Source organism: Barbatula barbatula (genome assembly GCF_947034865.1).
Source record: "Barbatula barbatula genome assembly, chromosome: 23".
Lineage (NCBI taxonomy): Eukaryota > Metazoa > Chordata > Actinopteri > Cypriniformes > Nemacheilidae > Barbatula > Barbatula barbatula.
The window spans coordinates 15,288,871-15,315,620 of record NC_136786.1 but is presented as its reverse complement, the minus strand read 5'-3'; the positions used below and the strand labels follow the sequence as shown (position 1 = coordinate 15,315,620).

Sequence of the window (26,750 nt, the reverse complement as noted above, 5' to 3'; positions counted from 1 at the left end):
AGCAGACTTTGATATTATAATTTTATGTGTATTTCAGATTGAACAGTCCGACATGTTTTCTCTACAGGTTGAGAAACATTTTACTCAAATGACAATTACATCAATACACTTCTTTTTGTATTTTGCTTATTTTTATTGATTACTCTTTTGTACAAAAAATGTCCAGAGAGATTAGAGGTAGACAGTGAGATATTTAAGACAAAGTACACATAATCTAGAAATTGCATCGTTCATTTTTATAGTTCATCTCTGAGAATGAGGTCACTTCTTTATGAAATGAGAGATAATGTCCATAGGAAGAGGAAAGATTACGGTGGAGTTCTTTTCTGAGGCGATCTCCGTCAGCGTCTGCATATAACGGAGCTGGAGAGCTGATGGAGACTCTGACATCACATTCGCCGCCTCCTTCAGAGCATGAGAGGCTTTCATTTCTCCCTCTGCCGCTATCACCTTTAAAGAAAACATCACACACGTTATTAAAGGTGACCACATCAAAACCTGTACAAATTTAAATGTGCTCAAATTACAAAGTCAACATGTTTAGGCTTAAGCTTAAATGAATTTCCATTTACTTTTCACACAAACATGTTTCCAATTCACAGTCACCTTGCACATTTCCATTCAACAAAACCAGTTTGCTTTTCCACTGCATGCAGGTTTCCAGTCAACACTGTGAACAATGCTTATGCGAAATCATGTAAGCGTTAACAACACAAACCTTCAAAATTAATTCATAAGGGGGTAGTAAAATAAAAAGTCTGAATAATAAAACATAGTGACATATAAATTGTCTATGAACGTTGTTTTTATCAAAGTCATTGAAAAGGCATTTACATAAAAAAGCATTTACATAAGCAGTGACATCTAATCATAACCCTTAAAATGAAAATTGAAAACAAAGGCTGTCATGCTTTTTTGGTCTGCAGGTCTTTTTATGGAAATTAAGGGGCTTACAATACATATATCCCATTGAGCGTGTGAGGGGGGCTGCGGGTGTTCAACCTCCAATCAGAGAGCACCTTTTTTTCTCAGACACAACACAAAGCTGAAAAGCTGATAAGACTGCACTTGGCAGACTCCTCATCACAGACAGACTATAGTCAATGAGTAATAATGTTTCAGAGTTGACACACCCACCTTGGCCCGTGCTTCTCTGGTAGCCTCTGCTTCAGCTGCCATAGCTCTCTGCAGGGTTGTGGGCAGTTTGACATCCTTAAGCTCTACCCTTTCCACTTTGATTCCCCAATTCTTGGATGCAGCATACAGGACAGCCTGTTAGGCAGTAAATGAAAAGCAGACATGCGCATTTTGTTTAAAAAAAATCTCCCACATGCATTTTCAGAACGTTTGGTTACTTAAAACGTAGGCCTATTGTATTTTGGCATTGCATTAAATCGAAGGGACAAGCAAATATTCATTGTTTAGTAGTTGTTTTTCACCTCCATCTGATCTGACATCTCCTCACGGTCTTTTAAGATGTCTGCTAGGCTTTTGGTGCCCAGCATGTTTCTTAAAGTGGTCTGTGCCAGCATCTGTGTGGCACGATTTGCATTCTCTACTTTGGTTATTGAAACAGTGGGGTTAAAGATTCGGTAGTAGATCACAGCATCCACCATAATAGTCACAGAGTCTTTGGTCAGCACCTGAGGAGACATTTCAGAAATCTGGTAAATGAGGATTCAAATGATATTTGTATACTTGTAGAACTTGCTATTCATTCAGTTAAATCTTAAAATCAGATATTTCTGTTTGTTGGCTGACATGGTCACATATTCGGCCATTTATTGTGTGTTGATATTAATTGACCTAATTATGTGACCGAATTAGGTCATTTTCACAAACATTTTTTTTTATAAATCAGATAGTAGATACGATTATAATGGCAGTATACGAGATTCATTGAGGTGAATAACTCACTTCTTGAGCAGGAATGTCAAAAGACACTGTCCTCAAATCAACCTTACGAAATGTGTCCACACATGGAATAATCCAGAACAAACCTTTAAAACAAATAAAAATATTTCTGGTCATTTTACGTTAACTTAATTAAATGTTTACTAAAGAAACATTAACAAATGGTTTTATTATAAAACGAAGGTGAAATAGTTCCTTACCAGGTCCTTTCGCACCACCAAGGAGCCTCCCCAAACGGAAAATAACTGCCCTCTCATATTCCTGGACAATCTTTTAAGAAAATAACAAAAAGGTGATCAATTGCATAATAATCTGGTTCGGTTTGATCTAGGTTGATACATTTTACATCAAACTGAAACTTAATACACCAAATTGCCTGCTTGCCTAGAAATCTTGATTGATTTTTTATTTAATTTGATATACATTTGACAACTTGCATATAGGTATATAGATATTAAACTTATATTTATTAATTCACATCAATGCTGATGTTACAAATGATCGTAATAAAATACATTATAGGATCAAATAGCAGGCAAGCCTGCTTTACTAAAATATCTTACCTTCATGCAACTCCACACCGAGGCTGGAAATGTAAGTAGGATAAGCAGGAATGAAAAGAAAGTGAGAAGGTGTCCACAAATCCCAGAACGATCTGAATCTGATTGAACACAGATACGATGTTAATCTCTGTTTATACGCTTCTACATATGCAGGAGAAGTTAAGTTTACGTTACCTGACTTGAGTATGTCATTCATATCAATCTCTTCGTTTACAGGTTCAATTTTATTGCGACTCATCTCCGTCTGAGAAGACATCATTATAGACGTTAGTGAAATATAACTAACTAAGGTAACTGTTTTGTGAAATATTGTGCGAGGTACGGTAAATAAAACAGACTATGAAGAACCTTCCCCTTTTTCGCACACAACAGTACGTAAAACTTTGCGTGACACGTCGCTAAGCAACAAAACTGATTGTCAAACCACAATAAAGCTAATCGCTTGTTTGCTTCATCTTTCAAACATTCAATTAAATTAAATTGTATTTATATATATATATATATATATATATATATATATATATATATAAAGCTGGAACAATGCACATATATATATATATATATATATATATATATATATTTCCCCTGTAAAGCTGGAACAATGCACATATATATATATATATATATATATATATATATATATATATATATATATATATATATATATATATATATATGTGCATTGTTCCAGCTTTACAGGGGAAATTAAAAACACAAAATAGGTTAAAAACAGTAGGCTACGTGAATAGTTTGACTTGTTACACAAACACCTAGTAAATAATAGTGTGTGTGGATGAGAGAGTGAGAGAAGGAGAAGGCTAAATAAATGTAATAAAAACTCGCATGTAAAGATAGTCAGAAGTCTTGCGGAAAATGCATCTTGTTTTTACCTTTACGTAACCTTGTGATATAACCACAGATACACGTTTCACTCAAATATACATTTAATTTTCTTAGAAATATGAAGAGTTTGTTTCCAAAATGAGATCACTTTTTCAAAAATCATACTGTGCATTCCAATTCAATTCAATTAAATTAAATTAAATTTTATTTATATAGCGCTTTTCACAATGTGCATTGTTCCAAAGCAGCTTTACAAGGGAAAATAAGAAACGCACAAAAAAGCTAAAACACTGTACATGAATAGTTTAACTTGTTATATAAACAACTGGTAAATAATATCTAATGTCAGCAGTCTCCCGATGGTTTATTTTGCATATTTTGCATTAAGTGAATGCATTTTTGCAATTAATATCAATCAAACTGCAGTTAGTTTGATTAAAGCCATAATAACTATAAAAATACATATAACTAACACAAAACAAAAACATTATAACATAATAAAAAATGATTTTAAATCATAAAAATTGAGATCTCATTTTGGAACCAAACCCTTCATATACATCTAACGTTAACAGCTGTGAGACACGCCCCTCGCCAAGCTGGCGTCTTCCATTGGCTATGAGCTCACGCGCTTAATTTTTGTGGAGAAAGCCGATTGTTGCCAGGCACACAAAAGGGTGAGTTACCAGGCAACCAACGACGACGGGAAGTTTAACGGACGAGAATTGAGTTGACTTTATCTATTTTCTATATCGTCACTGTACTTTATTTGTTTTCCTCTACACCGTTATTGTTCCGGCCGTATGCGGAGTGCTACGAGACAAACTGAGTCGTGCATGGTTTCACTGGCAGCGAGTCTACTGAGGTAACGTGGGATACATCTCTTATTGTTCACTCGAGTTAAGTAAATGTGACACTCGATATTACCGTCGATATTTCATGTTTTATAAATAAGCAAAACACGCCATTCGTTTGTTTCAAAGTAGTTGTTTGTGGAAAGCGTAAAAGAAAATGATTTGCATTCCGTGCCAGGAGGATCTTGCCTTTTTAACCGAATAAACTGCTGGGATATTAAGTGATGTTAAAGCCATGATACATAACCACTAAATAACTTGTTATTTACAAGTGTTGTATTGTTTCATGTGTACAGGGTGCCTGTCATGGGCCACAAGGGACCACTGCAGTGGGCTGATCTCTGTAAACTGTATAAGGATGACTCTCTCCAGACCACGTGTTCAGTGTTTGAGCACCAGTTCAACAAACAACACAAATACTGTGAGGTAATGGTAAAGACACAAAACAAGTATGCAATTTTTTCACCACAATGGCCAGATTGGGGTATCTCACAGCTTATTAACTGCATTTACTCATATACTGCACCGTACCTTTAATAGCTGCAGAACTCATCTATTGCACTGCAACTTTAATAGTATTTCTATAATTTATGCACACTTAAGTCACGTGCACTATTGCTTAGTCTAAATTATTTTCTGTTCATAGCCACATGTACATTAATGTTTATAGTATATAGCCATCTGTATATATTGTTTATAGGACATACCTACTGTCATATTTTCATAGAACATAACTACAGTAAAGTATTTTCATAGTCCATGCCCACTGTATAATATTTTCCTAATATTTCAATCTGTATTTGTATATGTGTAATGACAATAAAGTTGAATCTCATCTAATACGGCTGTTAAACTTTTTTAGAAGCTACAATCGTTACAGAAGTGGAACAAAAACTAGCCTTAAGTCATAAATTAAAAATGCAAAAAAGAGAAAGAAATTAAAGAAATCTTAAAACATGTACATACATGTGGGATTCTTACATGTGAATTCTTACCTTCACAAATCTGACATTATCCACAAAGCATAAAGACATTTTTCTAGATTAATCACAATAAAGTTCGTCCTCCTCCATTATGCCATTTCTTAAATATGGTCTGTCTTCCACATTATTTAATCTGGATTTACTTGTTTTTCATCATGCTTTTTAAAGAATGATTGCTGTGATTGAAATGTAATGGTGTTCTTATTTAAATAATGCAGAGATCAGACCCGGATGATTCTGGAAGAGAGGCACTGCTGCCCTCCAGTAAAACCACTTCTGGTTACACTCTTCTCTATGCAATATGGATGACTTTTCGTCCAGCCTTTGTCAAAGTTGTGCTTCTGAGATTGACAACTGATATTCTTAGCATTCTCGGTCCTTTGACCCTCAGGTATGACCATTATTTTAATACATTTAAAATTCTTATTTCCATATTCAAATATGAATCACTTTGTTGTTTTCCTTACTATTAAATGCTTTGACTACAAGCGACTGCCAAATGCCTTCATGTAAATGAACAGAAATGTAATTCATGAATGGTGCTTTTAACATCAGGTGGGTCATCCTGTTCTGTGAAAGGCAGCCTGTGTTTGACTGGGCAGGATACATGTATTCCCTGGTGGTGTTGGGTGCAATTTGCTGCTGTGCTGTTTCTCGGCAGCAGTTTGAGAGACATGGTGGGGTAACAACAGCCAATATCCAGACAGTCATGACCGGTGTCCTGTACAGAAAGGTAGTTTGCACTGATCTACATTTTCAGCAAAGCCTTTGTTCTGATTCTAAATGTAATGCTATCAAACTGAAACCTCTTCCATGTCCATGTCTTCCATGGTTCATATGCCCCCCATTTCCCCTCCTTTACATTTGAAAGACATTGTCTCTTTCCTATAGTTCTCAGCGGCAGCCCGACATCGCAAATACAGTCCCTCTACCATTACGGGAGGCTGAGTGTGTAGGGGGGCTAGTGGTCTCACTGGCCTGTTTCTGGTCTTCCCCTCTGAGAGTTGCTCTATACATGGGCTTACTATGGAGAGAACTGGGCCCCGGTGCGCTGGTGGGGGTGGTCGTGATGTTGATTCTCATTCCTGTCAACTCAGCAGTGCAGCGCAAGGTCAAACAGCTTCAGGTCAGTAGGGACAGTCGCCTGCAGCGTTACCTGGATGTGTGCGTGCATTTAAATTGACAATACAGCACAAATAGACAAGGACAATTCACTTCTCAAGGGGGAATGTGATTACATTCAGTTTATTTGTATCTCTGATCCCCCCACAGATCATTTGCTTTACTGAATATTGTGCTGTGACGTGGTTCACAATATCTTTGTTTTTCCCCTCAGACAACTCAACAGGTCATCAGGGAAAATACTGAAGAGCTAGTCAAAGAAATGCTGCAGAAATTTCAGGTCTTTTCTTTTCCAAGTGATCATTTTATTTATAGTCAAAGTGTCAGACATTTCAGAGTATGTAGAACTTCTATCTCGCTCAGATTCACAAACGTAAAATTCATTCCCTCTATTTAAAGCCAACATGTTTCATGCATTTTTGATCTTCTCTGTTTAATCCCTTTTTGTGTAGGCACTAAAGCTTCTTGCATGGGAGCCGTGGTTCCATCAAAGAGTTACTGAGTCACGGTCCAGGGAGCTTGAGATGCTAAGGATTCTGGGATATCTGACAGCGTTTTCAATGCTTGAGTCTATCTGTATGCCTTTCCTGGTAAGTGCTTGATATTATAAATATTACTACCAGAAATGTCTTTACTTTTGTAAGCTTATGTTTGGGTATTTCTCTTTCAACCTAAGAAATTCTGCTTCAATATCCTCTCAATGATTTTGACTGAAAATTACCTAACCTGCAAAACTCCAGATGCTCAGGGGCTTACTAGCTAAACAAATCCACAAAGCTTTGAGATTAAAACCTGAAAGTGTATTTTAGATTACAACCTGAGGTCGGAACATCAAGGTCCTTATGATGCTACTCTCATCAGAACGGGCATCAATGTGAATCTCTGCATCAGTCCTTATGTAACCAGATGGACGTCTCTGCATTTTGTCTGTGCAGGTTTTGTTCTGTAGTCTCAGCGTGTTTGTTCTGGGAGATGATGGAAACATCCTCACAGCCTCTCAGATTTTTACATCACTCATTGTTTTTAGATTGATGCGTCCCACTGTGATGGATCTCTGTTGGCTATATTCAGGCCTGGAACAGGTAATATTCTTGTTAAGTGACATTTATATATAATTATTATATTTCATAGTTCAGTGGTTCTCAATCTTTTTCATTGTAAGGACCCCCCTTGTGTGGGTCGCATTGCTTTGTGGCCCCCCAAATAAAGACTAATGAACTTAAACTTAGAATTTTAATACAATGCTGGAATAAAAATTATTTTGGCTGGCGGTATAATTAATTATAAAATTAATTTGCAGTGATACATTTGATGTTCACAGCATTTTTCTTTCTGAAAATGATCTACACAGGCATATCAGTCTCTATGCCATCTGGAGAAGTTGTTTCTTACAAAAGATCCAGGTAGGGCTCTAGTATAACTGAAGGTGGTCTGTTTTTTGTTTCTCCTAACAAAGATATAAGGATAAACATTATAAGTAAATAAGTAAACATAACTGTGATTCTCTCTCAGGATCTGTGGAAAAGCTTTTACCTGACGGTTTTCAGGAGATGTATGACAGGCAAGTTCTGTATTTTTTGCTCCGCTTTTTACAGTCTTAGAAAGCCGTTACAGATGTCTGTTGTATTAAATTGACTGTAAGAGAATGGTAAAATCTCACCTCTGCCCTGCTGCTGATTAGGTTAAAAGATTGGTATGCCCACATGGCTCTGTTTGATTCGAAGACTAACATCAGTGCATTTAAGAAGATTAGTAGTGCTTTTTAGTGCTTTTAATATCCACCTGATCTGTCAGTGAGAAAACATGAATTTCCTCCTGTCTTTTATGTTCTAAAAGGTGTTATGGCTAATAAAGGTTAATGCAGGAAAGATGGCCATTGGTCACAGGATGTTATGGTTGGATAGGAAGTTTTGTTGGATAGGAAAACCATGAGCTTGTTTTTTCGTACTGACAAAACAGGTGCTAAAGACATTCTCTTTATATCCAGCATTCATGAGCTTATGAACATCAACAAACAACACCTTGTTTCTCCACCCTGTCTATGGTTTTCTTGCAATGACGTGTGCCCTGCAGCAATGTAGACACACCTTTAATGCATGCACTGGCATTTAAAGTGTTTAGACAATTCAAGCTCTTAAAAAAATCTATGAATATCATTGTGAAATGCTAAATATTTTATATGAAATGTTTGATTATTTTTTTACAGGTGTCTAGATGACATGCCCTGTGATTTTAATGATGGAGAGGATCACAATCTATTCCAGAAGGTATGTGCCACTAAATATGATTTAATGGATTAAATGAGGGTTTTCTAATCTCCTCATGATATGGTTTGTTATTTCAGGGCAATGGAGAGGCCCACAGGCTATATCTCAAGGCTTTTGGCTGGCACTGGGCAGCAGCGTCGACACTGATCTACCTGAGTGTTTGTGCGGTGTGTTTGGCACAGGATGTGGTTCTGAGCGTCTGGACCAGGGAAGCCAAAGAAGTTCAGGGTCTGGAGGAGTGGAGAGAACTTCGGGACTCACGACTCGCTGCATACTCACTGCTAGGACTCATGCAAGGTTATTGGAGGTTTATAGATTTGAGATCCTATGTGTGTTTTTGATTGTTTGCTTTTTGTTAATAATTGTAATTTTGTTTTAGTCTTGCTTGTGTGCTGTGCTGCTTTCTGTCAGTCATGCGGCTCTCTCAGGGCTTCTGATGCTCTATACTCAGAGCTGCTGTCAGATGTTCTTCATCTGCCTGTGAGCGTAGACCAGACGATAGATCTCAGGAAGCTACTGCCAACCTTTTCTAGGGTGAATGTCATTTTCATCTTACTTGACAGGCTCGTCTGATGTTATTCTTTAAATGCTGTATTACTTCTGCTAGATATCAAAGCCAATTCAATTGCAACCTTGCTGAGAAGACCAGTTAATACCATAAAACCCTGGACATTTACATTACATTTCTCATTTCGCAGAGGCTTTTGTCTGAAGTAACTTGTAATGCATTCGAACATTTTAATCAGTATGGAATCTAATCCATGATCTTTTATCCATTCTTATTTAGGATATGCAGGTGATTGATGAAAAACTACCTAAACATCTGCATGGGTGGCTAAAGAGTCTTTTGGAAATACTAAGCGCTGTAGCTGTGATCACTTTCATTATGCCGGTTTTCAGCCTAGCCGTGTGTCCTCTCGTAATGCTATTCCTCAACGTTCAGGTACATGTTTGACTGCATATCATCTATACATAGGCTATGTTTGTAGATGCTCGTTTTATTCGAACTCGCTTTTTAATTCTTCTACCCTTTGTCAGTTTCAGTTTTCGGCCCACATGAAAATTAAACGTATGGAGGCGAATCCTGTTGTTTCAGTTTCTTCTCAGGAGTTTGTTGAAGATCTACTTTCTGGGCCAATGAATCAAGCCTTGAATCAAAACCTGCTAGTCAAGTACAACAGAATCATCACTGAAAGGTCAAAAATGCAGCTTACATAAAGGCTTATAGCGCTCTCACAGCTTTGTTAGTGTCACGGGAGCAATGGTGCAATATTATTATTTTACCCCAAGGGGGCGCCATGTGAATGCATTTTTGATCTCTGGCCGAATTGTGACAAATCATGTAACTCTGTTATAAATTCTGCTTATTTGACTTTTTTGTATCAGTGTATTAAAGTTTTGATTTTGTCATTTTTTCACTATGTCCAGTTGGTTTGCACTGCGGTTAGATGCTATTGCTGGAATTCTGCTCTTCATGGTTAGTTTCATCCTGCTTGAGACCCAGCTGGACTCGGGTATTGTGGTTCTGGCTTTGATATGTGCTCAAAAAGTGAGTTCTGTCCTGAGACCTTCCCTGGGTTTTCTATAATGAACTCTAATTGACTATAATGCAGATTTTGTTACAGATCACAGCACCTCTTCACAGGGTCACCCAGGCTTTCTCAGATATCAACACTGACATGTTGAGCATGCAAAGACTTTGTGAACTTGCCAGAATTGAGAAGGAGGTACAGGGTAACATAATAAGTTTTTAGGCACTTCTTTTGTGTGTGTGTGTAAGTTTGTGTCACCCCACCCTTAGTCCATAATGGCCGAAGCCATTGTGTAGCAAGAATGATATAAAGCAATTTGTTTGTTATCATTGAATTTCACACAGTATGTTCTTCTGGAAATGCATTATACTAATTTTGGCCTCCTGTCTTTACCACAGGCTGCTTGGATAGTTAGCCACAGACCTCCACTTGCCTGGCCCCAGCGAGGGGAAGTGAAGTTTAGAAATTATGACTGTGGTGCCTTGAATAACCTCTCCCCAGCTCTCAGGGGTCTTAATCTCACCATTTTAAAAGGAGAAAGGGTACTTTAAGTGTTGTGTGAATGTTTTTTATTATGTGAGGATGCATACTTTTATACAGTGTATTTTTAATAGACCTTTGGTGAAAATGCTTTGTCTTTATTGTCTTAAATTATTAGTAATTTTATTTCACATTTTATCATCAGAAGAGATTTTTGTGCATACATGGAAACTACTCGCCTTTCAGCTAAATTCATCCATTTTGCTACTGATTTACATGAATGTTGACTTTTTTAAACCTTTTTCAAGCATTTTCTTGAAATGTTTCTCCATGTGCATAGAAAATATGATCATTATACATTTTATTTATCACAATTTCACGTAGACTTAATTATATCAGAATCAGAATAAGCTTTATTTGCAAAGTGTGCACACACAAGGAATTTGTTCTGGTTACAGGAGCTCTAACACACAGCTTACACATATCACGAGAAAGTCCTATTATAAAAATATACAATAATATAGTATAATATATTATTTATTCGTAACCAATTGGTCATATTCTCTGCTCATAATTGTTGTTTCTGTGTTCATAGATTGGGGTTGTGAGCAGACAGAAGACGGACATTGAAAGCTTTCTGAACTGTCTGTACAGGGTGACGGAGGCCAGCAATGGTGCCGTGCTGATCGACAGCGTAAACATCGCACACCTTGGTCTGCATAACCTTAGGAGCCATCTGAAAATCATTTCTCAGGTTAGTCTAGCAACATTAGATTTGCAAAACAAACGAAACTTGCAAGATCCAGCCAGAACAGAACTGATCAAAGACTGGAGGGGAAGGAGTGTTGACAGGTAACACAATTTCAATGGGTGTGGTATAGAGAATGTTAAAGAATATCGTGCCCTATTCAGGACTGGTTTATTTGAGGCTCCACCAGTAACTCGGATTACTTGTTTATTGTAGTCAGTAATGAGTTGATGTGTACCGTGTGCTGCAGGTCCCCGTGCTGTTCGTGGGGCCTTTGAGGGCCAACCTGGACCCGTTTGCTCGGCATACTGACGCACAGGTGTGGCTGGCTCTGGAACTCTGCCATTTGAAGGAGCAGGTTCAACAATTGCCTGCTCAGCTGCTGCACCCTGTTCAAAGGACGTCCATCGCTCTGAGGTGTGTGGGAAATCTTGTTAATCTTTTGATGCCTCCGGCCAATTTCATACATTTATGTAATGTTCAAAGTGTTACGTTTAACTATATTTAGTTGAACTTTGATTAAGGGATTATGGTTTCATGCAACAGTGGCTATGTGCATCCAAAAATCAGGAAGTCTGTACAAGCATTTAAATAAAGTTCTCTGCGTGTACGGAATATAGGTTTAACTCCTGAAATTGTGGTGATGATAAAAACCATAATAACATGGATTGGTCTTTCAACTGCCAACAATTTGGTGTTCATTACTTTATTTATTATTTTTTTAAGATTTATTTTGGGGCATTTTTGCCTTTTATTTGGACACCTTATTTTTTTTTTTTTAGAGAGGACAGGAAGTGATGTGGGAGAGAGAGAGGGGGTGGGATCAGAAAAGGACCTCGAGCCGGGATTCAAATAGCGCAACAGCACTATATGTCGAAGCACTAACCACAGGGCCATCGGCTCCGACGGTGTTCACTACTTTCGATCAAAATCGTAAACGGAGAGAAATCTTAGAAACATTTAAGTCACAAAACCTTATTTGTAGCAACGCTTATAAAAATTGGAACATGTGTTCATCAAATGTGATCAATCACTCTTAATAAGAGTGACGAACATATTCTGTGTGCACATAGTCAATATAGATATCTCTATAGCAACCTTTTATGTATCAGCACAACAAATGATATGTTATGGATAAAATATTTCTCTTTTTTTGTGTGAAAGCCTTGGGCAGAGGAGGCTGCTATGTTTGGCTAGAGCACTGCTTGCAAGGGTCAAAATCCTCCTTGTTGAAGAGGCACTTCCTTCTGTGGACCTGGAAACAGAGCAGCTGGTCCAGCTGTTGGTCCACACAGAATTTAAAGACTGTACTGTGCTGTGGCTCAGTGGGAACCCAGCCACTGTCATGCACACAGACAAGTCCGTAACGTTCATTTATTCAATCTGTGAGTCATTCTGTCATTCAATGTCAAGTATTCAAGACATTTATGATCTGTTGTTGCTCTAGGGTGCTGGTGTTGAACAAGGGCCGAGCTGTGACGTTTGATGCCACTTCTACTGTCCTTGAGCAGGGGTCGCTGTTCAGTCAAGAAGAGTTCTGAATGGAGACGATTTTAAAACCTGACTATTTGAACATGGGATACTGTTTTTTAATGTACAGTTTATATACTGAAGCAGAAATTAACTGATGGAAGGTTTTATATACTTTAATATAATGAATAATACAAATGTTAAATACAATGAAAAGTTGGACCAAACGTTGCTAGATTAGATGAGAATATGTTAGGTCAAATATTTGTATTGTTATCTTAAACAATTTCAGAAATAGTTTGTTACAATTTCACTAAGCGTGAAGCCAAAAGTAGTGTCTGCACGCATTCCAAGCGTGTTACAGTTTACCACAATAACTTTGTGTTTTGTGTTACCTTACAAAATCTGAATAGGGCTATTAAGGAAAACACATTTTCAGTTCTTTTGAAAGTGTTTAATATGTTTTATAATTAAACATCATTTGCATGTTAGGTGTACACAAGCAATATTCTTAACTTAATAAACAACCACACCGGACTAATAGGTACTTTTCTCTAAGGGCTTTAGGGGCTGGTTGTGTTTGAGCTCTCTGTTGTCACATCCTTATGCTCTCAATTTCCTCAACAGTTAATTGCGTCAAGTGGCAGTTTCTTTCACAACTTGCAACTGTCACCACATCTTTCCATTGGTGCTCTGTTCAGGCAATACCTGACCACTAAAATAAAAACATAATTTGGTTGATATGCTTTATAAATGGTAGCCATTATAGACTGACTATCAGGTGCTTGGAATATGAAAGGTTCTTTAATAAAAGAAATAATAAGAACAAATCTCTGCTTTTTGCTCTGAGTGTTTGTGTAATGCATTTGTTATAGGATACTGGTGCTGGGATGGTTATAGTTCATGGCTGAGGTTCTTAACATGCTTCTTCCACTGTTTTCTTGATTAATGTAACACGTTGACTATGAAAACCAGTAAAGTGAGACACTTAGATTTAGTAATATATAATCGTGTCCTGTTCTTCCTAAACTATTACGCCTGTTTAAAACAAAGGTAATAAAACCCAAGTTACTGTTGATGGACAGGTGTATATGTATTATGTGTAGTTTGCAAAGGAAAACAGACATAAAATACAAAGTCGGTTGTTGCCTCAGCATCCCTGCTTGAAGCAACAGCACCTGCTGTAGAAATCTAACAGCATGCACTTGTGAAAACGGGTTGCAACACAAGTCTTAAACTTTGCCTATAAATAAGGTGCCCAGCATCTTCCTTGCATTGAACTCCTCTTCAGACAGATATTACAAGTGTCTTTCAGCAGTTCAACAGCAGTGCAGATATGAGGGTGGCTCTCGTTGTCTTGTGTGTGATGTGGCTGTCATCATGTGAAAGCGTCAGGCTGGATCGATGTTCTGTTGCCCGGATCTTCAAGGAACAAGGACTAGATGGCTTTGAGGGATTCTCGCTTGGCAACTGTAAGTTTACCTCTCACTTTGTCAGAGCTGATTTGCTCTGTGCTCGTCAAATCCCTTGTAATACTGTTTTAATTTAAACCTGTTGCATTGTAGTTCTTTTTATTTTATTGTGATGTTTTTAGTTTTTTACTTTCGACCATGTTTCAACAGATGTGTGCACGTCCTACTGGGAAAGTAGGTATAAGACCCACAGAGTGCGTTCGGCAGATACTGGGAAAGACTATGGAATCTTTCAGATAAACAGTTTCAAATGGTGTAATGATGGAACTCCAAATGGAAAGAACCTGTGTAATGTGGCCTGCGCAGGTGCGCTAAATCCAAAAACATTTGTGATCAAAACATACTGAAGCTATGGTTTCATGGTACTGAAACATATTGAGCTTGGTGTAAACTCACAATCGTATGTAAACGTTTTTTTTTCTGTTAGACTTGCTCAAGGATGACCTGAAGGCTTCGATCAACTGTGCAAAGCTTATTGTGAAGAATGAAGGACTGAAAGCATGGTACTATTTATGTTCATATTTATATTGCATATTATGGGTCACATTAACATTATCAAAGGTTACTTGTTGTTTGATCTCAAGCTGTTTTTGTATTTCTGCATGTGAATTTTGATTTAACTGTTTTCTGATCTGTCTGCAGGGACACCTGGGAGAGTTATTGTAAGGGCCGTAAGATGACACGTTGGGTGAAAGGTTGTGGTGTGCACAAATAAGATCTTAGTGTCTCTTTATTAATGCACTCAGAGTATGCAATCATGCATTTTTGCTCTTTGGCTACTTTTTAAATCCAACGACTAAAGATTTGTAACCTTGCATTGTTTTGTTTTGAGTTTATTAAAGTATCTTCCCAAGTTCCATTTTGATTTGTGCTTGTAATGTTTTTCCATCTGTACAGTTCTGAGTCAAATGCAACAGCAAAGTGTTGCAGATATGTGTGTGACCCATAAAGATAAATTCACAAGTTATAAGAACTGTTGCACTGATATTAATACAGCGGTGTCAAAAAAGCTTCTTTGACCTTATAGCTCAGTCTAAAAGCATGGAGTGGAGCTTTGCTGGAATGCAATTGGGTTTAAGTCAACCGGGATATATAGTTTGGCCTGTATCACATAGCTGGTTTGGGTTTTTACCCAAGGAAGTTTGAGTTTAGTTTGAGCATTCTCAGAGTTTTTGGCCTCAAGAAGGTGGGTTAGTTTTGAGCGGGTTTCATCGCCATGGTAACTTAGGCTACATGGCTAACCTCCGGAGCAGGTTTTTCTGGGTTAGAGATTGCACACCAAAACTGTACCAATTAGCTCTGAGAAAAGTGGCGCATACGTGACGCAGTCAAGCCACTCCCCATGTATCACTCGCTCCGAAAAAATAACACAAACTCTGGATCAAACCTAAGTTGACAGATAAAGTTTATACCAAGCGTTGTGCTACAGCTGAACCTGATCTAAACCAGTTTGGGTTTGTCTGGTTTTGTCAACGCAAAACTTACTCTGCAGCTCACTGTTTGTTCACCTCGCTGCGCGATACAAGCCACAAGTCAATTCAAATGCTGGGTTGTTTTAACCCATAGTTGGTTTAAATTAAACTAGAAAATTGCATATTTCACCCAACCATGGGTATAAACATTCCAGTAGTTCCAGTAAGGTCATGGGTTTGAATCCCAGGCAATGTTTTGTTGCAGCCAAAGCCATCAGTTTAATCAATGATATCCGTCCACCATCACAAATATTCACAACCCCACCTGAACGCAATTACACTGATTATCATTACCATAACCCCATTGATTAGCATTTGATGGCTTTGACATTTACAGCGCAGTCAAGATTTACAGTGTTAACATCGGGAGGAAGGAACCTCATTCGGTTTTCATCATTATTAAACTGTACTTCAGTTTTAATAGAGAAATACACATTTTGTGTTTGGATCTAGCTCGGATGAGATGCTTGTGTATCTCTAATAAGCGATATCACCCCCCCCCCAGATGGAAATGGGTTTGTTTCTTTAATTCCACCCTGTGCCTGAAGACTAGTGATTACGGTCATATCTATAATTACCAGATCCTGAGTGTGTGACGTGGGTTCTCCTGTCGGAGCGGAGGACTGATTCGTTTAATTGGCTCTGTAATTAGCAGTGTGGTTTAAAGTCTATGCTGTCACTAATTGTAGGCAAGGGTAAAGCGCATACAAAGTACTACATCTTTTCTGTGTTTAGGTCCAGTTGATGCAGTTTTTAACGCTGCTCGGTAACTCTGTCAAGCTGTATCCCCTGAAAGCATTTAGATCTTTATCTGTATTTAAATGTAAAGCCATTATCCGTAAGGTGTTTCTGATAAACATAAAAACAAATGCTTTGAAATGTATACTGCAAAATAGAGATATTATTCGTATGCCTTAATGCTTTGATTTTCTGCTACCGAATTTACATTAAACGCGGCATATCAGTATAGGATCACACATAAATCATTTATTCCGAGATAAATCGCAAAACTAAATATAACATTTGAAACGAATGCCCCATCTCTAGTAGCTCAAAACACCGGAGCTGTCTGTTTCTGATCAGAAGTCTATACAATGCAAGTAAAACAAACATACTAAATCGTCTTGGCATTTATGTATTTTGTAATACATGTACACATGTTCAATTCACTTGTCTCGAAAAATGTACAAAAGTATTAATAGAACATTTCAAATCCAAACACACAAGAGACCCACACTCACAGAAAGTGAAGACAGTAGCTTTCTGTACAACCAGACAGATACAATATCATTCTAAAGCAAACGATTTTTCTGCTAAAGCTGACAGCACAAGAACCTGTTTATTTATTCAATGTCCAATATTGTAAAATGTCGAGATGATAAAATATGAACATGCGAAACAAAACTGCATATGTACAGTGGCGACTCAAAACAGCTTTGCAATTGCATCATACAAATCGCGAACATTTTGATTATATATCCCTCAAGTGTCTTTTAACGGCATAAGGACAAATGCTGTGCAAGTCGATCCTTCCAGTCATTTCTGTAATTTGACGTTTTAATATGATAAACGCTACTATGAGCAGTTGTATGTATGTAACTGCATGTGATATTGTGGCATCATTGCGAATGCATTAAACAGTATGAGGAATCTTTTATGAGAAGTTATTTTTTAATTAATCTTTTGAAGTATTAATACTGTATGATATCTTCTGTTATTAATGCTTTTTAGTGATTCATTTCTGTGTCACTGACTTCAGTTGTGTGACCCTATTTGCTGTCAGTGGGAACTCTTTAATTCCTCTTTTATGTTTGTCCCACTTGCACTTGTTTTAAGTTCAGTCATTTAATTGCTCGCTGTGTTTGGTGCCAATTAGAATTCCCTTCCCACAGCATCCTCAGGTCAGACTGGAACATGAAATGCAGAAAAAGCCATCAGAGTACACTGAAAACTCATGAAACAAGTTTAACTGAAATGGCAAGCATCTCTAATGTGTGCAGTGAAGTGAAATATGTGACTAGTCAAGCATTGCCGCACGTTTTAGTTTGCCTTATGATTTCCCCCAACTGACAATCAGACCACACTCTTACTGAGTTAAAAATGCCAGAAACCAAGCTGCTTGGATGATCGATGTGATACGTGGTTCTTTAAACCTCCATGCCGCTATCCACCTTTGGCGTCTTGGAGATCCAGAGAGTTGATTGGTTGATGCTTGTTTTGGTCCGTGGTGTGCTGTATAAAACAATATTCATTGAGGTTGATAAATGCAACCATGGTGAAAAAATTATGTTACGCAATTCTATTAGCAGCATAACACTTTATAGTAAAGAATAGTATTAGTAAATACTTTTCTGTATTAGTAAAGACACATCTTTTTAAAAGCAATGACCATGCTATAATTTTTTTCTTTATGTGCTGTTGGAGACCCTTTAACAAAACGTAATGTACTAGACATTTACAGATTAAACTCAATGAACGGACGAAAATAGAAGCAGCTCTTATTATAGGCTACCCCATGCTTCTATGCATGCTCTGAGATTGTTTTTAATCACGAGAACAAGTGGCAAACATCATAAAACCGACAAGCATCATCTGTTAAGTAGTTAAGACGTTTATCCAAAAGCTTTGAACCCGCTCCAGCAAGCCTTTTACTGAATACTGCACTCTCAGTCATTGCCAGCGATTAAATGCATTGTCTGTGAATCTTCAGTCTGCCTCGGCGATGGAAAATATGTTAAAAAGACATCACTCTGTGGGAGGGAGTGCCACATAAACATAATAAATTAAACAAATAAAGCTCTATGTAATATCATGCCAAGAAGGTTAAAGGGAGATTAACTGTGTTTCCTCTCTTTTGAGGTGCTGGTGTAGAATCGGAGGATAGGAAAGGCATGCTTCAGCAGTTCTGTTGGCCCGTTCCCTGCCCATCTGGATATTGATGGTACGAGAAGCTGAACTTGATTTTATCTTCAATGCAGTGTGATGTATTGCGGCAGTCAACCCCAGACCCCTCCCCTCACACACGGATATGCCAAAAGCACATAAAAATGTGTTGATGGTGATTCATACGGAACAAACTGCTTTGTAAGGCACAGTTACAAACAGTTGAATCTAATTCATCATAGTGAACTCTAAAGGTTAGCAAAGGGCAAAACCGTGTCAGATCTTCACTAGGGATGATGTTGTGAGTGATAGGACAGCGCATTAGCATCAGCCAGTCAGCTTTAACAGTGATTTGTTCTTAATGGCTCACCTCTTGCTCAACATCTGAAAACAACAAGTGCCCGAAGCCACCAGGATCAGCAACAGAAGAGGTATGGTGGGAATGATTACATAGATTAGCAGCATACCTTGAAAAAATCAACAAAGTTATCTTTTTCAGTTTATGTTTTGCTATTGGGGCATTGTAGGTAAGTTTTAAAGAAAGGGTTACTTGAGGGTCCCGGCATTATAAGTTGGGGGTCTTCGTCGTGATTGGCAGGAGGCGTTCTTCTCTCCTCCTGGTCTTCAGTGGAAAGATCTGGAGGGCATATCGAATTAGGTGCCTGGTAATGTGTCGACATTAAGTCAATCTTAAGACAGTTGTCCAGACAAATGATGATGGATTTGACACCTGGCTACTTACCAGAATCACGTCCTGCAGGTCTGTCTCCTTGTTCTTTAACCAGATAGCTCTCTGCTCAGGATAACAAACACTGTTAAGTTCTAAGTTGATCCACTTAAGTATATGAAAACGGCATGCTTAAACAAGACCAGCATTCCTGTCACTAGTTTTCCTAAAGCCAAAAAAAATGTAATATTTCATCGTTCACCGACCCTCACGTCATTTTAAACCTGTATAGCTTTCTTTCTTTTGCAGAACATGAAAGAAGATAGGATGAAGGATGTTGTGTAACCAAACAACATCGGCCACCATTGACTTCCATTGTATGTACACAAAACCACTGATACATTTCTCAAATAATCTTCTTTTGTATTCCACAGAAAAAGAGTCATATACAGGTTTCAAACAAAAGACCAAAGACAAAATGTTTATTTATCTTTGATTATCCTAACCAGCAATATGTCCTAAGTCTTTATCTTTACAACACCAACAAGACAGGAATGCTAGTCAGTTTTGCAACTTAAAACTTTAAAACTTAGTTTTTCCTCATTTTCCTCTATTAGTATGCTTTCTGTAAAGCTGTTTTAGAAGAATGTATATTGAAAAAGGTGCTAAGGACCAAAACATTTGATAGTTCACACTATCACCCTGTATGACTTTCTTTATTCTGCAGAACACAAAATAAGATATTTTGAATAATATTGGTAACTGTACAACGTTGGTATCCATTTCCTTCTATTGTATGGACACAAAATCAATGGGTACCCTTGTTGTTTGGTCACCAACACTCTTCAAAATACCTTATTTTGTGCTCTGGAGAATAAAGAAAGGTTTGAAACAACAAGCGGGTGAATAAATGATAACCAAATTTATATTTTTGGGTGAACTATCCATTTAACCAGCCTGTAAATGTATAATGATCTAAGCCATTCATTTCAGCAATGAATGTGGGAACCACCCAGTACCTGGTTCATATTTGCAGATGAAATTATGCTTCATATTGCACCGGTCATCATTCCACTGGTAAAGGTATGGCCCACCAGGCCCGGCCAGAGCTGTGGGCTGATGATACATCACCACGCAAGCTTCTCCTCCACAGGATGGTTCATCAGCGTACCAATTTCTATAGAACAAACAGAACGCTGCAGGTAAATACACACAAAAATCAAACATATCAAGATATATATTCAATATTCATATTATTTAAAAAGTAAAGTAAAACTCCTATTTAAAAATAAAAAACAAGCTACAAAATTCTGTCTCATCTTCTACCTGAACTGTGAGACACTTCCATCTGTCCACCTGTACAGGTTAGGACACGAAGCGAAACTGCCGGGCTCCTGCGCGCTCTCGCTCTCCACGCGTGTCAAGCCGATCCAGAAGTCTCCGTCTGTGATGCCTGATCCACTGACGGCCCCGCTGGAGGATGAAAGACTCAGTTCTTTCATGAGATGTTCAATGTGCTTTTGCTCTGCTGAATTCTCGATGCTCAGCAACGAGCCGCCATCCATCTCGCATGCCTGCAGAGCCTCCCAGAACGCCACACGGCTCGACACGTCTCTGAAGTAAGCAATCTTATAGCATGGGTGCTCAGGACTGTCCTGACACACGGTTTGACCTGAACAGATAATAACATATTGAGTTGTTTTTCATGACTACATAATAGTACAAATATTGACATTGACAAATAGTGTATACTGTACATGTAATTCCACTTCCAGATAGAACAAATAAATTGAGTTTGGATAAAATTTAATTTTTGATTCCCTGTATGCATTGTGGATGAAATTATATACCACATAGGTTTGAATCTATAAATCAACAAGGGCTTTTAGCCAGCAGAGCACTTTTGCTTTCTTTTTTTTAAGAAACAATGTTCACACAGTTTTTTGGTCAGTTGAAATGATCAAATAAAATTTTGCAAAGCAAAGAATTAAAATATGAAAGAAATCATAAAGTATCTTCATCATCATATAAACTTAAATAGATACTTGTGGGTCCAAGGGGGAGAATTGTAACTGTGATTAATACATAAACTGTTAAAAGTCTAATAATAACATTAGCTTCCTGGCCGGGAGGTACTTTAAATAATTGCTTGGTCCAGATCTGCTTTTTCATCAATTTAAGCTCAGTAATGGGCCAACTGGGGGAAAACTGGACTCAGCATTTTCCCAACCTTCCATAGCTTTCTTCCTCAATTCCCGTCTTTGTGACACAGTTTTCCTCCTTCAAGCATGCTTTCCAAAAGTGCTATATCCTTTTCACCTTCAATAAACCCAAAACACCTCAAATAGAACTGCTTAGTGAATTTCGATTTTCCCTTGGCACATCATTTCAGGTGCACGCATCACATCTATAAGCCTTCTGTTGATCTCTTTCTCTCACATAGTATTTTCAAACTATCACACGATTACAACATCCTATTTCTAAGTAATTTCACATTGCATGACATTTCACAAAAAAAGATTAGTTCAAATCAGAAAATCGCATTTGTAAAACGAAAATGGGTCAAAATTCATGACCCAAATTATTTTTCTCCAAAAAATACCTTTGAAGACTTACAGTAGTGATGGATTTCACAGTCATAAAACCAGTCTTTTCTATTTATGATCATGGCGCACAGAAAATAGAATAATTACAGGAACAGAAATAAGAACATGCTACTAACATGACTTGAATAAATAAAATTTTATTTATCTTAATAAATTAATACTTTTTGTTAAACTACTGGGCAGCAAAAGACCAAAAGTTTAATAACACGAGAAAAAACCCTTGGGCCATAATTTTACGCATTTAATTTATCACAAAAACAAAACACAGAAAGAAACATTTGGACTCCTTATCACTGACAAAAAATGTGTCTAATGCTTATTGTATCTAATAATAAATGATCGTTCTTTCCACCAAATATATATGCAAACTTACCACTCACAACTCTCGCGCCCCAGGCGCACGACACGAGGAAAGTCAAAGCACAAAGGGTCCAGAGTACCACGCGCATTCTCGCTTGCCTCATATTTTGCATTTAAATAAGATGATGGAGTGAATTACAAAAGTGGATTTTGTCCCACTCGGACGCCTTTTTCTATCGTTTAAGGGCAGTGCCTCTTCCTAACCGTTTGTAAAGACATGATTTCCACCACGATGAACTGGACACTTTGCCAAGTCTCTGAATTCTAGAGAGACAGAGAGAGAGAGAGACTCGCGCCTCCACTCGAGTGGGCTGTCGATACGCGGGAGCGCGCGTCGCGGCGCGACTGCTGCGCTGTAGGCTACTGCAGGTGATCGAACAGGGCGCAGATGTTCATCACCTCTTTTATTAAGCGAGAAACACGTATCGGGGTCGACACCCGCACTTCTGTTATAAGGTGGATGATGGGACGGGTCACAAACACATCGTTTTAGTTTATGAAAGTGATTTATTGGGCCGAAGTGAAAACGCTCTTGAATATTATGCATCCAATTTAACGGAGCAAGCAGACGTGCCATAATTTATTATTTAAGGTTTGTGTTCACAGGTGGGAAACACAATTGCTGTTTGGCTGAATTCTGGAAATTGCCTGATGTGGCCTTGGTAAGATTGTCTGCAGGTCTATCTCCAGTAAAAAGAGAGGTAGAATTTGATAGTGTGTGATGGGCATATTGGGCAACCCTTTTGACACAGTCCATGGAGCCTTTCCAAAATCCAATCGCACCCCACAAACTGAGCTCAAAAAGGCATTACGGGCAATTTTATAACAATCTCAACATGAAACCAAATGAATTTTTACAATTGTCTCATTTCTGTAGCTTCTCCGATTTAAGGAGAAACATCTGAGTCAAAACTGATACGTAAACGACGAAGAACTTCATTAAGTTCTGTACTGAGTTAGAAAGAGCGACCTCTGAGCAATAAACAATTCCCCTAAATCATCTTCAATTTTCATTTGTCTAAAGAATGATCTGAATATCTGAGGGGGGTTTAACATTGTCCACAAACACATTTCTCGGTATGATAACTAATCATGTTGTCAAAGGAGACGTCGGCCTTGTGCACCGATTGATCCGTTCATCCTGCAACGTGGAGCTGTGCCGATCTGAAGACTGTTAACTGAGCTGTAATATGCATCGACACAGAAACGCGATTACTTAATTTTCTACTCTCTATCGATCACTTGTTTCCCATCACAAATGCCATTCTGTTCCTCAAGAGTTCGATAACGACACAGAATGATTCTCTGACACATTATCAATAAAAAAGCAGCTGTGTTATAACCTGGATCCTTGTCAACAGAGGGTATTAAAGAGATCTGTCAGGAAGCACCGGCAGGAGAGAAGAGAAATGAAATTTCAGGTAATCACAAAGAAACGAGGATGCTTAGTGCTCTACCGGCCAGCTCGCAGAAGAAAGCGTTAGCCAGGGAAACGGGGTACTGCTGATTTTGCAAGGCCGAACAATGGGGCCATCTCTGCCAGAACTCTTCAATCTCATCATCTGCTTCTCACCGTTTCTTTCTCTATCTGTCTTTTCCAAGTCTCAGATCACCACACCGAGTTCATTCTATCACTATGGTTAATTGCCCAGAAGTAATCATTGGCGTCAGGTTGAAGGCACGCTCAGTTCACATTTAAGGAATGAACTATGTTTTCTAATGTTATTGCTTTGTGTCAACAGATGGTGGAACCCTTTTTAAGAGATTGGCTAAAAATGCATTTACATTTTTGGAGAGCCTTTTGTGATGCAGAGACCCCACTTTAAAACACTGACATGTTAGTGAGTTGAAACCTTGTCTGAAACCTGATAAGCAGCCAAATCCATTAATAGAACACTTGTAATAGGATGTAGTGTTCATTTGTGCCACTTTAAGGTGCCCTGACCTGTGCACTTTGACCCTGTAAACAAATCTCTTCATTAATGTGTGCTCTATTTGTCAAGAGCCTGATTCTCATTTTATAAATGTGTCAATGGTTCCAAAGTACATTATACACACCATTTAGTATTTAAAACTTTTAAAACTTGAATTAATTCTGTGACTGTATTATTTCTTGGTAATTCATTAAATTAAGAGACTAGTTTTGTGTAGTGTATTACAATAATGCGTTTTGGCGAATGCATTCAGACTTTACATATATATCAATGCATGCATTTCATGGGAATTGCACCTGTAATCTTGGCATTGGTAAAACTAAATGTTTTCAGTCTTAGACTAATGGAAGTTCCACACGTAGCAATGTATTTAAAAGACAAAATGTATAAAAAGATAGCCAAAAACCATTGATGAACAGTAACCTCTTTTTCCAACTTTCGGTGGGAATATAGGTCTCTAAAGAGGACATGGGGGAAAACTCTGCATGCTGTGAAAAATAACGCTGCAAGATATGTCGGGTGAGAGACACGGTCCTGTCATGGCTCACCCCTCCAAGGATGTATGATGGGCCCCTCAAGCCTTCAGGGTAAATGAGAACGAGCTCTTTGCTGATTGGATTAAAGTCTACAGTTAGGCAATGCGATATTAAGGGAACATTACGGAGAGGGAGTGCCTGGAATCAATTTAAGAGTCTCTGCATTCGGATCTATATGCACGTTGAGTCTAAATGTGCTTCCGTCTCCAATAACTCACATTTCAAACTGATAATTGACCCATATCATCTTTTCCCATAATTCACCTCAGGGATATCACAAGTGTGAGTTTGGTATGCCTTGCATAAGTATTAGTGCTCTATTATGAACGTTTCACATGAGTTGATTGGGATTGATCAGTGGTCCATACCACTACACAAGGCTATTAATGGCCGTCTCGGAGGGAGTGTCTGGTTGGCCGAGCCGCAATAGATGAAAATGCCATTGATTGACTGTACGAGTTAGTCTAAGTGATTTGGCCCTGTAAATCCTACAAGCCGAATATTGGGTACATCTTAGAGGAGCCATTCACATCCGTCACCAGAAATTGCTTTTATTCTTTCATCTTGGAGGGTGTTTGTGTGCAAATTGAGAAGAGAGCCTGAGATCTACTAAAAGGGCTTGAGAAAAGTGAAAGTGCAGTAAAATCAACCAGGGAAGGTACATCTTTAACAAGCAAACATCTTTATGACCCCTCTGAGACCAGGCTCAAGATGAAATCTCGTTCTGGGCTCCCTCATCACTTAAAGAGGTCAATGACAACAGCCTCCCTATCACAAAAGGCATTGGCTCATTGGGCTGACATCAGCTGGTGACTGGTTGCTCATACCAGAACTAATATAATCAGGAATTACAGCATGAGCAGGGGGGCAGCCCTTTGTGCCAAAAAAAGCAAATCCAAACACGCTCAACCAGCCAGAACAACAAAATCTAAACAAGAAGATGCACGGACATATTTTAATATGGTTATTGTTTAAACAATATTTCCCATATTCCTTTTTTATTCAATAATGAAAACAGATAAAAACCTTTTTGTATTATATTTTACTAAGTATGAGCCACCGTAAAAGCTGTGAGCTGCTCTGAAATCACACAAAGTTCACAGACCTTTTCTGATCTGATCCCGTCTGCTTTAGTTCTAAATTTGACTACAAGAGTGTAAAAGGTTAACGTTATGGTAGTATGCCTGTGACTTCTGTTAGGACCAAGAACAAGGGTGTATTTTCCCCTAAATTGCCCTATTTCCACAAATGGACTCTTATTGATTCTAAGAATGCATCCCCTCAAAACAGATAATATGTTACTGCCATTTGCCTCCTCTAGTCACCACTTAAGTATAATTACCCAGAAGTCAATACTGCTGCCAGGGTACTTCCATAGTTAACCTCTGATTCACCGATAGCAAACCTCGCAGAATGACACATTTCTGGGGTTTTAATTAAACAATTGTCCTGTCAATTAATAAAGTGTTGTTGGTGCTTAACAAGCTCAAGGTATCTTAAATATATACTTCGAGATATGAAGCCTCCAGGGAACTGCATTAACTACACATAGCTGTAGTATAGCTGTAGAGGAGGGGATTTTAATAAGTCATTAAATTCATGAGGCCATTTTTTGTGGACTTTGTTTTTCTGAATAGTTAATCTTCAAAATGAAAATTCTGTCATCATTTGGTTTTGTGTTTGTCCATGGAAGTCAAAGTAGACCAATGGTTTTTGGTAACCAACATTTTTCCAAATATCTTCTTTTGTGTTTTGCAGAAGAAAGAAAATCACACAGGACTAAAATGACACCAAGGTAAGCAAATTATGACATCATTTTCATTTTAAAAACTAGTCCTTTAAGTCCTCTGCGAGGTTGCATCAATTTTGGAAAAGTAATTCTTGGCCTGAACCATACTTGGTGTAATACAGTATTCCCATAGATTCCTCTCCATTTCAACAACCATTAACACTGATCACAGTTTTGCACTAATGCATTTTTATACAGCGCAGCAATTTTTCTGCTTTGCTTGCTATGAAAGGTACTGAAAGCTTGATGAAGATG

General features: G+C 38.1%; 4 protein-coding genes across 4 annotated transcripts; 2 read left to right on the top strand and 2 right to left on the bottom strand.

Moving 5' to 3' along the window:
• Window positions 1–261: 261 nt before the first annotated feature.
• LOC306912139 (stomatin) lies at window positions 262–2,733 on the bottom strand (the record flags this gene model as incomplete). Its single annotated transcript, XM_079488007.1, has 7 exons — window positions 262–450; window positions 1,138–1,272; window positions 1,440–1,643; window positions 1,918–2,000; window positions 2,115–2,184; window positions 2,478–2,575; window positions 2,652–2,733. 7 exons carry the CDS (start codon window positions 2,731–2,733, stop codon window positions 262–264), a joined length of 861 nt encoding a protein of 286 aa, XP_079344133.1.
• A 1,244-nt stretch (window positions 2,734–3,977) lies between these two features.
• abcc13 (ATP-binding cassette, sub-family C (CFTR/MRP), member 13) lies at window positions 3,978–13,582 on the top strand. The gene is made up of 22 exons (XM_079447733.1): window positions 3,978–4,185; window positions 4,471–4,600; window positions 5,376–5,548; window positions 5,713–5,890; window positions 6,029–6,283; window positions 6,494–6,559; window positions 6,732–6,869; window positions 7,215–7,361; window positions 7,631–7,682; window positions 7,792–7,840; window positions 8,486–8,546; window positions 8,624–8,843; window positions 8,926–9,080; window positions 9,334–9,489; window positions 9,585–9,742; window positions 9,975–10,095; window positions 10,172–10,273; window positions 10,477–10,620; window positions 11,154–11,312; window positions 11,557–11,723; window positions 12,471–12,665; window positions 12,754–13,582. The coding sequence occupies exons 1-22, from the start codon at window positions 4,124–4,126 to the stop codon at window positions 12,845–12,847; spliced, it is 2,982 nt and encodes a 993-aa protein (XP_079303859.1). The 5' UTR covers window positions 3,978–4,123; the 3' UTR covers window positions 12,848–13,582.
• A 474-nt stretch (window positions 13,583–14,056) lies between these two features.
• Window positions 14,057–15,107, top strand: lyz (lysozyme). The gene is made up of 4 exons (XM_079487706.1): window positions 14,057–14,248; window positions 14,399–14,554; window positions 14,676–14,751; window positions 14,891–15,107. The coding sequence occupies exons 1-4, from the start codon at window positions 14,113–14,115 to the stop codon at window positions 14,961–14,963; spliced, it is 441 nt and encodes a 146-aa protein (XP_079343832.1). The 5' UTR covers window positions 14,057–14,112; the 3' UTR covers window positions 14,964–15,107.
• Window positions 15,108–16,835: 1,728 nt separating this feature from the next.
• Window positions 16,836–22,555, bottom strand: chodl (chondrolectin). The gene is made up of 7 exons (XM_079447703.1): window positions 22,250–22,555; window positions 20,597–20,942; window positions 20,290–20,447; window positions 19,346–19,396; window positions 19,154–19,240; window positions 18,974–19,070; window positions 16,836–17,952 (listed from the first exon to the last, which is right to left on the bottom strand). Exons 1-7 carry the CDS (start codon window positions 22,347–22,349, stop codon window positions 17,868–17,870), a joined length of 924 nt encoding a protein of 307 aa, XP_079303829.1. The 5' UTR covers window positions 22,350–22,555; the 3' UTR covers window positions 16,836–17,867.
• Between the last annotated feature and the right edge of the window lie 4,195 nt (window positions 22,556–26,750).